The sequence below is a fragment of the Etheostoma spectabile genome, chromosome 2, assembly GCF_008692095.1.
Source record: "Etheostoma spectabile isolate EspeVRDwgs_2016 chromosome 2, UIUC_Espe_1.0, whole genome shotgun sequence".
Taxonomy (NCBI): domain Eukaryota; kingdom Metazoa; phylum Chordata; class Actinopteri; order Perciformes; family Percidae; genus Etheostoma; species Etheostoma spectabile.
In genome coordinates this window covers 2,805,323-2,820,882 of record NC_045734.1, presented here as the reverse complement: position 1 = coordinate 2,820,882, position 15,560 = coordinate 2,805,323, and the positions used below count along the sequence as shown (strand labels likewise).

The 15,560-nt window shown below is 43.6% G+C and overlaps 1 protein-coding gene across 2 annotated transcripts in view; it reads left to right on the top strand.

The window, feature by feature from the left end:
• Positions 1-5,465: 5,465 nt before the first annotated feature.
• Positions 5,466-15,560, top strand: part of LOC116695934 (fibrous sheath CABYR-binding protein) — a 16,290-nt gene continuing 6,195 nt past the window's right edge. Inside the window, exons 1-5 of one of the 2 annotated variants that reach the window (XM_032526489.1) lie at positions 5,466-5,704; positions 9,324-9,424; positions 12,336-12,408; positions 14,800-15,101; positions 15,150-15,309. In XM_032526489.1, the coding sequence (XP_032382380.1) occupies positions 5,632-5,704; positions 9,324-9,424; positions 12,336-12,408; positions 14,800-15,101; positions 15,150-15,309 (709 nt within the window). In that variant the 5' untranslated portion in view covers positions 5,466-5,631. Of the gene's footprint in view, positions 5,705-9,323; positions 9,425-12,335; positions 12,409-14,799; positions 15,117-15,149; positions 15,310-15,560 lie in introns of both variants that reach the window. The other variant, XM_032526480.1, reaches the window with a different exon arrangement.

The following is a 15,560-nucleotide window of genomic DNA, read 5'->3' as shown; positions in this document are numbered from 1 at the left end:
CCACAGTGTACCTGTCTTCTAATCCCATCTGTTTCTGGGGACATTTGGGAGAGTTTCCCCCTGCTATAATGCACACTATGAATCACCTTCAATGGAATAGGACCAAGCCCAGCGGGAGGACGAATTTACTGGTCAATATTGCAGGTGGAGTTATGGGAGGCTTCAATGATTCTAAAAGACTGTCCGGAAGCTCAACAACCCCCCCCCCTCATTACTTGTTCTACGTGTCCTTATTGCACCGTGGGTCAGAGAGAAACTTATATTATTGCTCTGTATGTCTGGCACTAATGGCAGAAATGACAATAAAGTAGACTTGACTTGACACAGCAGCTCCTCTGATAAACAGTTGATGGTGCAAAGAGTAGTTCAGGAGTTTCACTAAAAACTAAGCTTTTAATCGTGTACTTCTGAGTTTTTTTTGGTTTTGGATCAGGCTGTCTTGTTCCTCGGTGCAAATGCCAAATGTGACACTAGGTGGCAGGAACTCCATTTTATTTGTTTTATTTTTTACAGTTCATTCGCTTCTAAAGACATCCCAACACTGTCTCTGTACAGTATTTTAACATGTTTTTTTTCTACATTGTCTTCTACGGATTGGATATTTATATTCCTGCCCAGTACTTAACAACATATTATGTAATAATAAATAAACTAGTGCTTTGAGATAAACAGACTGGAAGTGGCTTTCTTCCTGTGGAATGCGGTTCTCCTGGTTAAACCTCCAGCATGCTCACTTTGGCTAATTCAAGTCTTTAGATCTTTTAAAAATTTCAAAATGTGCATTATAAATAAACTGAAAAGATGGCATTTTTACTGTCTGAAAACATCTGGAGCTGGCACGTTGATGGGTGAGATACGTTAGCTATATAAGAGAACACAACACTTTATCATTTTGCCTCGGGCAATCAGAGCTCTTACCCACAAAAGCTCTTGGCACAGTGTGTGTTATGCAAGCACAGTTCACTGTCTCTTTGCATGCCACCACATGGGACCGTAATCCACTTGAGAGCAGTGTGAGGGATGTCTGATCCGCCACGGCACAGGCAACATGATTTCATCTCATTACACAACATGTTGTGACCACGTCATCTTTGCTCAAGTCCCAATTTAGTCTCAGATCATTTGGTCCAAGTCTCAAGCAAGTTTTAAAGTCAAGTCAAGTCACATGTCAAGACGAGTCCTGAGTCAAGACAAGAAAGTCCCAAATCTAGTCACTTTTATTCACACCCAAGATCAAGCACTCTTACCTGTATTATCTGGTCAAGACAGGACAGGGTGTAGCAGGGTCTCAAAAGACAAGGTAGGGGTAAAGGGTCTTTGGTGTTACCATTTTGTTGCCATAGCAAAGACTTTAATCATCCAATCAGGATTCACAGTTGGCGCTGGGTAGCATACATGATAGTCAGATAGAAAGGTGGCAACATTAAATTATAACATAGTATATTTAACAGCTTACATTCTAACTTATGAATACACAAAAGTCATTTGAGTCATCACGCCTCAAGCCAAGTCAAGTCTCGAGTCAGTAACTTACAAGTCCAAGTCATTCATGTCTTTGTCAAGTCATGAGTCATCAAAATGGTGACTCGACTCAAGTCCAAGTCACCAAGTCGCAAGTCCACCTCTCTGCAACATGTCACAAACTAAAACCGGCTCAATCCCCAGAAAACTTAAAACACAAGCACTAAATAGTATAGCCTATACACAAATATTATGGCATGCCGCGTAGGGAATTATATATACATATATATATATATAATATATTATTATATTATATATATGATATATTGATATAATATATTATATTATGTATATACAATATATACATATGGGTGGCGGCGAAGGTCAGGGGCCTCGACGGACCAGACCCGGGCGGCAGAGGCTGGCCTCTGGGGACGTGGAACGTAACCTCTCTGTGGGGGAAGAGCCGGAACTTGTGGCGGAGGTGGAGCGTTACCAGTTAGATCTGGTGGGGCTTACCTCTACGCACAGTCTCGGTTCTGGAACCGTACTCCTGGATAGGGGTTGGACTCTGTCCTACTCCGGAGTTGCCCAGGGTGTAGGCCCGGGCGGTGTGGGGTACTCACAGCCCCGGCTGAGCGCCGCTGCGTTGGGTTTACCCCGGTGCGAGAGGGTCGCCTCCCTACGCCGCGGGTGATGGGGGGAAAAACTCGTGACTGTTTTTTGTGCATATGCACCAAACAGAGTTCAGAGTATCGCGCCTTCTTGGAGACCTTGATGGAGTCCGTATGGGCTCCAGTAGGGGACTCCATAGTTCTGCTGGGGACTTCAACGCACACGTGGGCAATGATGGAGATACTTGGAGAGGCGTGATTGGGAGACGGCCTCCCTGATCTGAATCAGAGTGGTTGTTTGTTGTTGGACTTCTGTGCTAGTCATGGATTGTCCAAACACCATGTTCGAACATAGGAGCTCATAGTGTACGTGGTACCAGAGCACCCTAGCCAAAGGTCAATGATCGATTTTATAACCCACGAACACCTGGTGGACACCGGTGGTCAGGAAGCCGTCCACTGAAGAAGATCCTTCCGGATATGTTATCCCAGAGCTCCGGACGCAGCTGCAAGGTACCGACGGGCCCGAAGGGCTGCAGCCTCTGCCTGACAGAGCAAAGCAGCGGGTGTGGGAGAAGTTCGGAGAAGACATGGAGAAGGACTTTCGGTCGGCACCAAGGTGCTTCTGGAAAACCGTTCGCCACCTCAGGAGGGGGAAGCGGGGACTCACCAAGCTGTATACAGTAAGATGACGTTGTTGACCTCAACTGGGGAGTTATAGAGCGGTGGAAGGAGCACTTTGAGGAACTCTAAATCCACTGACACGTCCTCTGTGTGGAGGCAGAGCTGGGGATGATGGGTGTTCGTCAATTCCCTGGTGGGTCGCTGAGGTAGTCAAACACTCCGCGGCAAAGCCCCAGGGATGAGATCCGTCAGAAATGTTGAAGGCTCGTGGTGTGGAGGGGCTGTCTTGGTTGACACGCCTCTTCAACATTGGCGTAGGGACAGTGGGGACAGGAGGTGGCAGACTGGGGTGGTGGTTCCCTCTTCAAAAAGGGGACCAGGGGTGTGTGCCAATTACAGGGGTATCACACTTCTCAGCCTCCCTGTAAGTCTACTCCAAGGTGCTGGAAAGGAGGGTTCGGCCGATAGACGAACCTCGATTGAAGAGGAACAATGCGGATTCCGTCCTGGTCGTGGAACAACGGATCAGATCTTTACTCTCGCAAGGATCCTGGAGGGAGCCTGGGAGTATGCCCAACCAGTCTACATGTGTTTTGTGGATCTGGAGAAGGCGTATGACCGGGTCCCCGGAGAAACTGTGGGAGGTGCTGCGGAGTATGGAGTGAGGGGTCCCTTCTTAGGGCCATCCAATCTCTGTATGACCAAAGCGAGAGCTGTGTCCGGTTCTCGGCAGTATGTCGGACTCGTTCCAGTGAGGGTTGGCCTCCGCCAGGGCTGCGCTTTGTCACCAATCCTGTTTATATATTTTGGACAGGATATCAAGGCGTAGTCGGGGCGGGAGGGGGTTGCAGTTCGTGGGCTTAGGATCTCATCGCTGCTTTTTGCAGATGATGTGGTCCTGATGGCATCATCGGTCTGTGACCTTCAGCACTCTCTGGATCGGTTCGCAGCCGATGTGGAAGCGGCTGGGATGAGGATCAGCACCTCTAAATCTGAGGCCATGGTTCTCAGCAGGAAACCGTGGAGTGCTTTCTTCGGGTAGGGGTGAGTCCTTACCTCAAGTGAAGAGTTTAAGTACCTTGGGGTTTTGTTCGCGAGTGAGGGGACTGTGGCGTGAGATTGGTCGGAGAATCGGAGCAGCTGGTGCAGTATTACATTCTGTTTATCGCACCGTTGTGACGAAAGAGAGCTGAGCCAGAAGGCAAAGCTCTCGATCTACCGGGCAATTTTCGTTCCTACCCTCACCTATGGACATGAAGGCTGGGTCATGACCGAAAGAACGAGATCCAGGTACAAGCGCCGAAATGGGTTTCCTCAGGAGGGTGGCTGGCGTCTCCTTAGAGATAGGGTGAGAGCCAGTCATCCGGAGGAGCTCGGTAGAGCCGCTGCTCCTTCGCGTCGAAAGGACCATTTGAGGTGGTTCGGGCATCTGGTAAGGATGCTCCTGGGCGCCTCCCTAGGGAGGTGTTCCAGCACGTCCAGCTGGGGAGGCCCCGGGAAGACCTAGGACTAGGTGGAGAGATTATACCTCCAACCTGCCTGGGACGCCTCGGGATCCCCCAGTGGAGCTGGTTGATGTGGCTCGGGAAAGGGAAGTTTGGGGTCCCCTACTGGGCTGCTCCCGCCCGCGACCCGATACCGGATAAGCGGATGAAGATGGATGGAATATATACATATAGGCTACATATGCAGTATATGTAGCCTATATGTATATATATTGTTTATATTATATGTATAATATATATTATACATAATATAACCTAATATATATTATATATTGTACACTATATATATATATATATGTGTGTGTGTTGCCTATATGTATATATTGTTTATATTATGTATAATATATATTACACATAATAAAACATAATATATATAATGTCATATATATACTGTATACAATATATTATACACAATATATACATATGTTCATTGTACACATCTGTAAAAAATCTATTTATAGTAATCTCCACCTGTATATTATGTTCAGTACATATCCAGCTGTAAATCTTGCTCACAATACTTGTTATCTATATTTTATATTCATAGGACAAACCCATCTGTAAAATTCTGTTTATAATATTATTCAGTTCCATATTTATTCACTTATGCACTTATGGAACCATTGTATATATCCTACACTTACTGCTATTGCACTTCTGGTTAGACCCAAACTGCACTTTGTTGCCTTGTACCTGTACATATGTAATGACAATAAAGTTTAATCTAATCTAATCTAATCTAATATAGGCTATATATATGTAGCCTTTATGTCTATATTGTTTCACGTAATTGTAATAGTTATACTGCCAGTATAATTCCATCCCATCACATTATTGACTACTAATTAAATCAGGGGTCTTCAACGTTTTCCAGGCCAAGGACCCCCAAACTGATGGCGAGATGGAGCGGGGACCCCCTAATTATATATATTGTATAAAATTGTGTTATATCAAACTGGTCCTATAGTGCCGTGTGTGCATTGAGACTGAAAGACATCTTCTGCCTCCATTTATCTGTTTACTACAGTGTGTTGAATTCATGTAATGTGTTTAAAGACATTTCAATTAGTGGAAAAAATTGCAGGGGGGGGGGGGGGGGGGGGGATATAAAAAAAGTCTAATCACCAAAACTGTCGCGACCCCCATGCAGTACCTCCGCGGACCCCCTGTTGAAGACCCCTGAATTAAATAGTAATGTGTTGAACCAGCAGAACATCCCGGTCATTCTGCCAGCGGGCCACCGGGGAGCGCACTAGTGTGCTACTAATCTTTTTCTGAAAGGGGGGGTGTGTCCTCTCTGGCATCAGCATTGGACAGCAGCTGAGTGCTCCGACCTTTGCAATCATCTTTAAAAGCTGCTGGGAAGCTTCTGCACACACACACACACACACACACACACGGACACGCACTGCTGATACCGGGGCAAGATGTTCTGCAGACGGGCTTTGCAGAGAGTGGGGCCGCTGGCACGGAGGGCTTTCAAACCGACATCCAGAAATGGCGAGTATAGCCTCGGGTTGTCCGTTAATTAATGACTTCTGATTGGACTTCACAGGATTCGTCGTCAAATGATAGAGTAGATCTGTCCCGTGGTTGTCCTAGCAGTTAAAATCAAAGATCCAGGCTAATTGAAAGGTTTTCTGAAACACATTGTGTCTAAAGCGTGCCGGCTCATAAGGCGCTATGACTTTTAAAAAGTTTTGCAGCAGAGATTAGTATTTTTTTTTTATGATTTTGGTTTACTGTGAGACGTATGTAAAAGTCCCATGAAGAGGTCCTTTTATCGTTAGTTGTGGTCATTGTGCCGAGCAGCAGGCAGAAGGAGGTGTGTCCTGCTTTTGGGAACACATCGTTCTTGCACATTGTGAAAGAGCGCCTCACACACACGGCAAAAAACTGTTAAAGTTGAGGTTCTATAACCCAGCTGCATTGAATGCATTCCATTTTTAATACGATTATTCAAGCCTCGAGCGTGTAGTCAAAAGAAATAAAGATTTACTAACGCTTTTTTATTTTTTTTGTCATGGTTACATGTTGTCCTAGGATGTATTAACTGAGCAGGCGTTATGCCCCTTTAATAAGTCACCCCTTACATGAAAATTATTCAAACAAAATGCATTTACATAATCTAGCCAAAAACAATTTACATGTATTACACCTGAATCAACACGAGCATTTATGTGACTTATGTGCTTTTGTATTTTAAACCTCACTCTGGAGCATGTAGGCTACATCCAAAGTGAATGGACATTTGAAACTCTCAGTTTGGAATGTGGAATTCACCCTAAGGGCAAAACTGCTGCTTTAATTTCCTGTTTAAAATAACAAAACTTATGCTGGACACATGCATGTCCTGCAGCTCTGTATATCCCCCTCCCTCCCTCTCTCCCTCCCTCTGCCTGAGCACACGTCCACCGACAGACATGTAGCAGGAGGGCATACATGTCGACCCACATGTGTCATCATATAGCAGCCATCTTGTCTGTTATTGCCTGGCATGTGTGTCCATTTTTCCAGGCTTGAACGTCGCTGGCAGCAGGGATTAACTGCTTACCTGTATAAATAAACTGGGCATGGCCTTGTCCCTGCTGTGTCATGGTATTAGAGGAGGGAGGACGGACTGCTACATTGGCTTAGCATCCACACCGGGACAATGTCCGGCTCTGTTTTGTTTTTAGTTTTTTTTAGTTTTGTTTACACAAAATAAAAATTACACAATCACTTGGAATTTAGTGGTACCATATTATATATGTAGCTTCAGCCAGCAGCCAGTTATCTTATCTTAGCTTAGCATAAAGACTGTAAACTGGGCTAAACGGTAGCAAAATCTGCCATCAGTTACTGCAGTGATTCCCAAAGTGGGGGTCGGGACCCACAGGGGGGTCGCGAGCCAGAAAGGGGGGGGTTGCAAGTTGATTTCCAGAAATAAAATTAAAATTAAAAAACGATTAGAAATAGCATATGTTAGCCATGATTTTAACTCAAGATAAAACTGTTGTGTTATTTTGTGAGTTGTTATGTGTTGTCAATATGCTCGTATTTGGATACGCCTATAGTGCGTGCGCGGTTGCGCGCAATGTTTATATACGTTTATAGTGGGGGGGGGGGGTCACAAGTCACTTGCACCGTTACTTTGGGGGTCGTGGGCTGAAAGTTTTGGGAACCCCTGAGTTACTGCTTTGGGCCAAGAAATAATCTGGCACACTACCCTCTGTGGAAAAACACTCCACACTTTGTATTTTGGATGAATTTAAACCGCCAGGCTAGCTAGTTTCCTGCCTCGTTTCCAGTCTTTATGCTAAGCTAACCACTTGCTGGCTCCAGTTGCATACTTAGTGAACAGATATGAGTGGGATCAAACCTCTCATCTTAGTCTTTGCTAGAAAACCATTTTTAAAAGTGTATTCACCAAAATGGGTAAAATTCTACGATGTTTTATTTGGTTTCCTATGCCTTTTTTTTAACCTAACCTTAACCCTTCAGAGCTAGCTGCACTTTAGTGTTGACGCCTGTGCAGTATGGCAGTTTTGTTTGGTAACTAGTGTTGTCCTATGGCTGCAGCTTCCTTTTTATTGCGACAACAAAGAATTTACCATACGATCAATTGCTTGGCGGTATTACACCAAATTCTGTAACCACCACTGTAAAGAGTAATTGTAGGAGGCAATGTTGCATGAACGTGGTTGTTGCTACTGATGTTGTTCAATCTTTAAACTACAGATGTTCCAATACAATTTTTTTCCCCCTTACCACGGATGGATGGATGTGGATGTGGATGTAACAATATGATTGCTATCTGTGTTGTATGGCCTGGCTCAGGTATATATCGATACGGCAATGTATCATTGTCCTTAAAATGGGTGCAACTGTTGACCTGTACCTAGAAAAATTTAAAAAGAAAATAGCTACGTTCAGTAATAAAGGCTACTGGTCATTTATCTCACCTTATTAAAATACTGAAAAAAGCCAAAGATCAGGGGGTCAACAGAAACACAACAGATGGGCCTGGAAATAAACGATACACATACAGCATTTGAATGTCAAGTACTACGTTTCACTTTTTTTAAAGACCGCTTGTGCAAAGTAAGATCCATGCATTGTGAGGAAAAACGATCAAGCACACTTCCGGTTGGAGTGGTCAGCTGTCATTTTAAATCTTGAATTGATGAAACTGATTTCAGCATTCTGTAAGTCTGACCGGTTAAACACATTGTGAATGCAGCAGGTGAACACTCATCCATGTCTTTTATTTAGTATATAGATGCAGGTTGTCAGTGGAAAAGTCACAGGACGAGTTACGATTTACCTGAACATACGTGTGAAACATGGCAAGGACTAAAAGGGGCAAAGCTGGGCTGTACATTGTGTCCTTTCATGCTCAGGTTGCTGAGTAACCCATGTGCATGTGCACACAGAGTCGGCGTGGATCTGGCCAGTGAGTGTGAGTTATCTAGGTAGAAAGAGATTAGGCTGAGGCAGTGTTTGGGGTGGGGGGGGTTATTTACAGCCTCCTCTGCATGCACCACTGGCAATCCTTTAAACACCAGCAAATCTTTTCACAGAGTGTCACAGTTGGCACCACAACAGTAGCCTAATAAGAAGCATTTGACAGACGTGTGTGCGTGCGTGCGTGTGTTAAAGGATTAATTCATATGAATTCAAGCCCACTAGATAATGTTAAAGTTGTTAAGCAGGAAGTGTCTCTGTGTTTGTATTGGGGATTTACTTTAAGGGACAGTTTGGTGTTTGGCTTGGCCGTTGCTAAATCTTTCCATCGCCTCTGCTACAAGTGACCAGGGCTGTATTTTGTAACTGGATTAAGGGATGGAGACATGTTGGTGACGCTATCAGAAATGCATTAGTCTTTCTGCCAAGTTGTATTTCTGATGGGACAGCTTCGGGAGTAAAACACCCACAAATACTTACTTTGGATCCCGTAATGCATAAAGGAAATGCCCTGCATATGTTAAGTCAGTGGTTGAATGAAGGTGCACCCAACTCATCCTAGTCCAAAATAGTCATTTACTGAGCGATCTAAATTTCAGTAAATGTAAATCTCTTTGGTGAGGGTCAGCTGTTGTCACATTTCCAAACTAACTCTGCCCTCTGTGTCTCTCAGCAGCTCCAGTGCGACACATGGCCTTTGGGGTTCCTGGTGGCTCCAGCAACGTGGCCTACTTTGTTTTGTGTGGAGGAGGCCTCACTGCTGCAGTCGTCTATGTGAGTATCTTTTGAGATTTTGCCCATCCCAGGTTCACCTGACGTGCAAGTCTGCATTATTACTCTTTTTGTCCATTTTGGGTGGATTTTTGTAGTCTGGCGGTCACCAGAGCAGGCCAAGCTCAGTAGATTTGAGATTGACCGTTGGTCTGTGGAGTCTGCTCTGTATTTTCTCTGCACAAGAGGCGTGACCAACGGGCAAAGTTCAAATGACTCTGTACACAATTGGATAGTCCTTCAACCAATCAGACCGTCGATCTGGGTGACGTAGAAGAGACCGCGGCATCAACGGCTTTGCTGCGTTTCGGTGGCCGCTATGTTGAATGTAAACAAGAAGCTGCTTGGTCGCTTCTCTATCGTCATCGTGTTAAACCCGCCAATAGCATGCCAGGTAGATAAGCCAGTTTGTGATTGGTTCCCGCAAAATTGGGAACTGAAGCAGGAGAATTAAACATGCAGATTTTCAGACTGAGCTGCAGGGCCAAATCAAATTGCCGGCAGAGTGGGCGGGGCTTAATCAGTCTAGGAATTTTGCACGTTAAAAGGGAATCCCTTTGTCCTCTTCTTATTCCATATTGTAAATTTGTGATTTATGTTAAGTTGACTTGATAATGTTAAACAGCAAGTGTTGTATAGTTTAACCGTGCGTTCATAGACATCGGAGAAACATTTTCCCCAGTGAAAATGTCATTCATGTCACTCCATGCGGGAAGCAGAGGTGGGAAACAGAGGCTAGATTTTACGTAGTTTTCCAGTTGGTGACGCGTTGTTGACAACTGACGTACAGAAACACGGCCGACGATCATTCAAATGCGTTAAATGGTTAGACACCTTTCCTAAATATAGACAATTCACGCATACATGTAGTATATTTTGCCAACGTCCAAAATGTGCTATGGATTTAGGTTGTAGTTGTCCATTGGTTTCATCAGAGTAACTTAAATTAGTTATAAAAGTTTTGTTCTATTACCAGTAACAGATAAACCAATTCAAGTCAAGTAGGCCTATGTTTTGAGCGCTTGTACAAACTGTAATGAGGAAGTAATGCGTAATTAAAGAGCTTTGGGGTGTCCTTTTTGTTGTTGTTGTAGCCTCCCATGTTTTCACACACCTGATGCTCTAGGCTACAGCCAACAATTGGTGGCAGTAACGCAACAAAATGTTATGCCAAGCCCCAATACATAAAAGAAAAGAAGAACACGCATCTCAACCATGGGAACGCTGACAGTCGGAAAAACAACGTAATCACAGGGGCGGTCCCTGATATTCCCAGGTGGCATGTACACTCTACTGGCATGTATAATACTTCCCATACACTTATTAATGAAGGTGGGCATCAACCACAGAATGCATATGTGATTTCACAAAACACCTGTGCAAAGATTTGCTGTCCACTTCTGATTCCAAACCCTAAAGATCCGCACTGGCTAAAGAAATCAAAACTTTCAGGTCCATTTCTGTGGCTGGTTCATTTTTATTCACTGCACAGTGGAGACAGAAGTTTGAAGGAAGCTGTAAATTTCTCTCTGACCCGAGTGAGTTTCTGGCCTGGATTATATACCAAATCACAAAAGATGAACGCGCTAAACAAAAGGTGTGAGCTGGGCTATGAGGAGAGACCCAGCTAACAAGTCTGTCTGATTGAATGAACATGGACTCAATACGGGTCTGTTTCACAAAGCAAAAAGTTATTTTTGATTAGTGTAAGTTGCTGACACACCAAGATCGTCAGCTGTCGTCAACATCAGAATAACTGTTTTTTTTTTTTTTTATATTCTTCTTGTCCTCACCTAATTCAGTCTGTCTGTTTTCTGTGCGACAGTTACCTTCAAACTACTCCTACACTTCTAATAGATTGACACATTCCGATCTATTCTAAACTATGGGATAGGGTTACCTCAAAACTAACCCTTCTGTGGAAGATCCTTAGAATAGATCAAATACATTTGAAAACCTGCACGCTTAAATATTCCACACAATCAAATGGGACGTATGCCTGTGTGAACCAAAGATTGGTTCCTATCTGTACCAAAGGCACTAATTGTCTCTAACACACACTTGTCTTATCCAATGTGTAGTTTACAGTGTGGTGCTTTGGCTAGTGTCAACTGTGAGCCTTAACTCTTGGGTTATCTTCCCAAAAATCAAGACTTTTGACACTTTTTATCAATGTTTTTAACTTTTTCTTATGTATTTGTCCCATTTCTTTTTTTCAACACTTTTGACGCTTTTTCAATTCAATTTATAATTTTTTTTTTACGTGACACTAACTTATTAACTTTAGTTTTACAGTTATTTTTTGGAATTCATGGTCAATAAACCTCATTTATAGAAAATTGTGTTTTGAGTCAGAAAAGCAGGAATTATTTAGACCAAAATTAAAGGAATGTATGTAGATGGAAAATCCCAGACTGGAATATGTCAACTTTTACTCAAGACAGTTTGGAAACCACTTGAATGTTTTTTTCAAATGCTATGAAATTGAATAAGACGCCCCAAAATGAATGAAAGTAGAGATTTGAACTTGCCAAAGAGCGATGTGTGGACTCAATCATGTTGTTATTTTAGGTAATTAAAAAGAATATTGATATAGGAAAACGGGTCCATTTGACCCAAAGACAACATGAGGGTTAACATGCATCCTCAGGCCAGACTGGACTGTTGGTAGCAGACAACACCACAGCTCAGACATGGGAAGGGACATAGAAGGTTCTTTGTGCTTTCTACACACAGTAAACGGGTACAAGTCTGCCCAGACACAAAGCACAGTGTATATCAGCTGTGTTTGTTCACGTCAGACAAAATGTCAGTGTAAGCTGGCATTTTGTAACACAGCTACCATTTTGTACTGTTATCCTTTTTTGGTGTGTGCTGGAATGTAATGCGTGCATATCTGCCCTCTTTCTCTCAGGCCTACAAGACAGTCAACGGTGATAGCGAGCGCTACGAGGACAGGCTCGCCAACATGGGCTCCACGGCAAAGGGTCAGTTGCTGACGCGAGTCTAAACATAGTTTGTAAATTACACAGTTGAAAATTTCAAGATCATGTCTACAGCAAATTACTAGAGTACGACTTTGTTTAGTCCATAGCTACTAGGGAACAATGGTGCTTTGAGCTAAATGCTAACATGCGCACAGTGCTAAAGTGCAAATGTTTAGCAGGTATGTTTACCCATTGTCTAATTAATTAATTAATTAATTAATTACCATGTTCTTCATCTTAGTTCAGCATGCTAACATTGGCTAATTAGTACTTAACCCAAAGCGCATTAGTTTTGCAGATATTTGGTCATTAACCAAAGTATTGAAAAAATGTTTGACTTGATGATATGTACTGTGACAGCAACAACATATATATATATATATATATATATATATATATATATATATATATATATATATATATATATATATATATGTATGTGTATATATATATATGTGTGTGTGTGTGTGTGTGTGTGTGTGTTATGGGCTGATTGTAGGATACAATTTGTAGGCTGGATGTCTCCGCAGCATCACAATACTTCATTCAGAATGGGTTGACACATGTTTTGCCTTTAACAAAAATGGGGCCCCACCTATGATATTCTGAGAAATGGAAAGCAGAATATCTTGCTGTATTTCCTAGTTGGTTCTGGCTTCACTTCACAACTATCAAACATCAAACATGGTAGAATGATCTCTCTCAATAGCTTTTATCTTGCCTGTCTGTTTTGATTTCTGTCTGCAAATTATTTGTCTATTCAGCCGGTACAAGCCCGGAGAGATCATGGCTCCGCGCCCAGCGCAGCTAACTAGCCTGTAATGGGGATAAGCGACAGCAGCCACTGGGTCAGTTTGCGTGCATGCTGCCTGGAAGTGTTGTTTTTGCTCAAAGAGTATAAAGCTCTCCTCCCGCCAGTGCTGGAGAGCGAACTGCTCTGGCTTTAAACTGCCCAGTGATCACATTATGTAATCAAGCAAAAATGTCCTGGAAACAAAGTCCCAAACATCTTAACAGTGATTACAGTGATTGTGATCAAGGATCATATTGTCCTGACACACTAATCGGAGTACACATCACTCACTGTCATTACAGTGCAATTTAGTGTGCTGCACAATCAGGTGGGTTTGTTTTTGTTTGGCTGCTTTTGGAAACCAGCTTTCCATGGTAATTTTTCTGAACTGTAGTATCGTATTTTAGACTGGTATTACGTTGAACCAAGTAGTTGAGAAGAACCAGTTTCCAGTAATATCAAAACCCTGTACATTAGTGCTAATGGCTGTGGTACGCGCACTCAAGATAGACAAAATTATGTAATGGGTACTAATTTAATTTATTTGATTAGGACAATGCTCATTAATCAATACTTCTGTAAATGCACCAATGTTAGCCAATTGGCTTTTTTTAACTAGCATGCATGTCTTTATGGTGGGAAGAAATCGGAGCACCACGTTGGAGGAAACCCACGCAAACACGGGGAGAACATGCAAACTTTCTTGCCGTGAGGCAGAAGTGCTAATCACTTAACCACCGTGCTGCCTAGGGTGATCCAGGGTGGTTTAAGGATCAGATTCTAGTTTCACTATAAAAAAAGTTTTTAATCAGTTGGTTACGCTAACTGGAAGACGACATAAGGAACTATAAGGTTCCTCAGAGAGCGCTGACTTTCACTAAGGCATGCAATGCAATTTTTCCAATCAAACTCTATTTCTGAATACTCCGTGCAGCACAAATCCCAGCACAAAAGTGAAAAAATAATTTGTGTATCCACCCCAAGATTTCAGATCTGCTTCAAAATATAATGGGCTACAGCCACTAGCCACTGCTACACCCTTCCACCTGGTTTTATGAACGTCGGGCCAGCGGTTTTTCCATTATATTAGTGAAAAAAACCGAGCCGAAAACATGACCTCTTGGTGGATGTAATTATTGAAAATATCAGCTGTTGGTTCTAATAGGCTGACCCACTAAAACATCATTTAATATAGAGGAGTGTCCTTATAAAATAGTGTTATTTCTGTGCATGGTGTTATTGATGAACATTTGGTATTGTTACTGTAAAGGTCAGCATTCTATTTATAGTATCTGTATGGGTACTGATGGAACAAAAAATCATTTTTCAGATACCTGAGCTTAGGGATAGTAATTATTTACTGTGAAATGCAATCAATGAGGATAATAAATACTTTTTGCAGCGTTGTTTGTTAATGTGTTCAGGGTGGTCTACTGTACTGACTTGCACTCCTTTCTGACTTATTTGCATTTTTAAAAACATAATTGTCATCCTACTTTCATTTTTTTTTTTTCCTGACGCAGATAACAATTGATGAAGAGAAGCTAGTCAAATTTTGCCATTTTATTTATCTCTGCTCCCAACCTCTTGATGTGCAGAGGCAGCACCAGAAGTGGCAGCTCCTGCAGCTGAACCCGCCCCGCTGGAAGAGGCGGCACCGGCCGCAGAAGTTGCCGAAGAGGTGGTCGTCGAAGAGGCAGTCGCCGAGGCTGTCCCTGCTCCTGCAGAACCAGTAGCGGAGACCGCCGCCGAACCTGCCTTTGAGGCCGCGTCTGAAGAAGCAGCCGTCGTGGCCTCGGAGGCGGTGGTTGCTGAGGCTGTAGCTGAACCAGCTGTCCCAGAAGAAGCTGCTCCGCCTGTAGAAGCAGTTCCTGAAGCTGTGGAAGTGGCTGCCACAGAGGAGGCCCCGGCAGCAGTTCCTGAAGCTGTGGAAGTGGCTGCCACAGAGGAGGCCCCGGCAGCAGTTCCTGAAGCTGTGGAAGTGGCTGCCACAGAGGAGGCCCCGGCAGCAGTTCCTGAAGCTGTGGAAGTGGCTGCCACAGAGGAGGCCCCAGCAGAGGCCCCAGCAGAGGCCCCTGCAGTAGAAGCCCCTGCAGCAGAGAGCGCTGGTACGGCAGCAGTAGAAGAAGTTCCTCCCACTCCCCCCGCTGAGGCAGAGACTGGCTCTGCAGCCCCCCAGGCTGAGGCAGCCCCTGTTGCAGAGGTGGCTGCATAAAGCTGTGAGGGTGCAATAGCTGCCCAGAAAGTAGGGCTAGAGTCAGTTGTGCTGTGTCCCAAACCTCTGGCCCTGGAAAAAAGGACTCATGAGCCCCTGTTTTGATTAATAAAAAAAAAAAAAAAGCAAAAAACATTTAGTTTT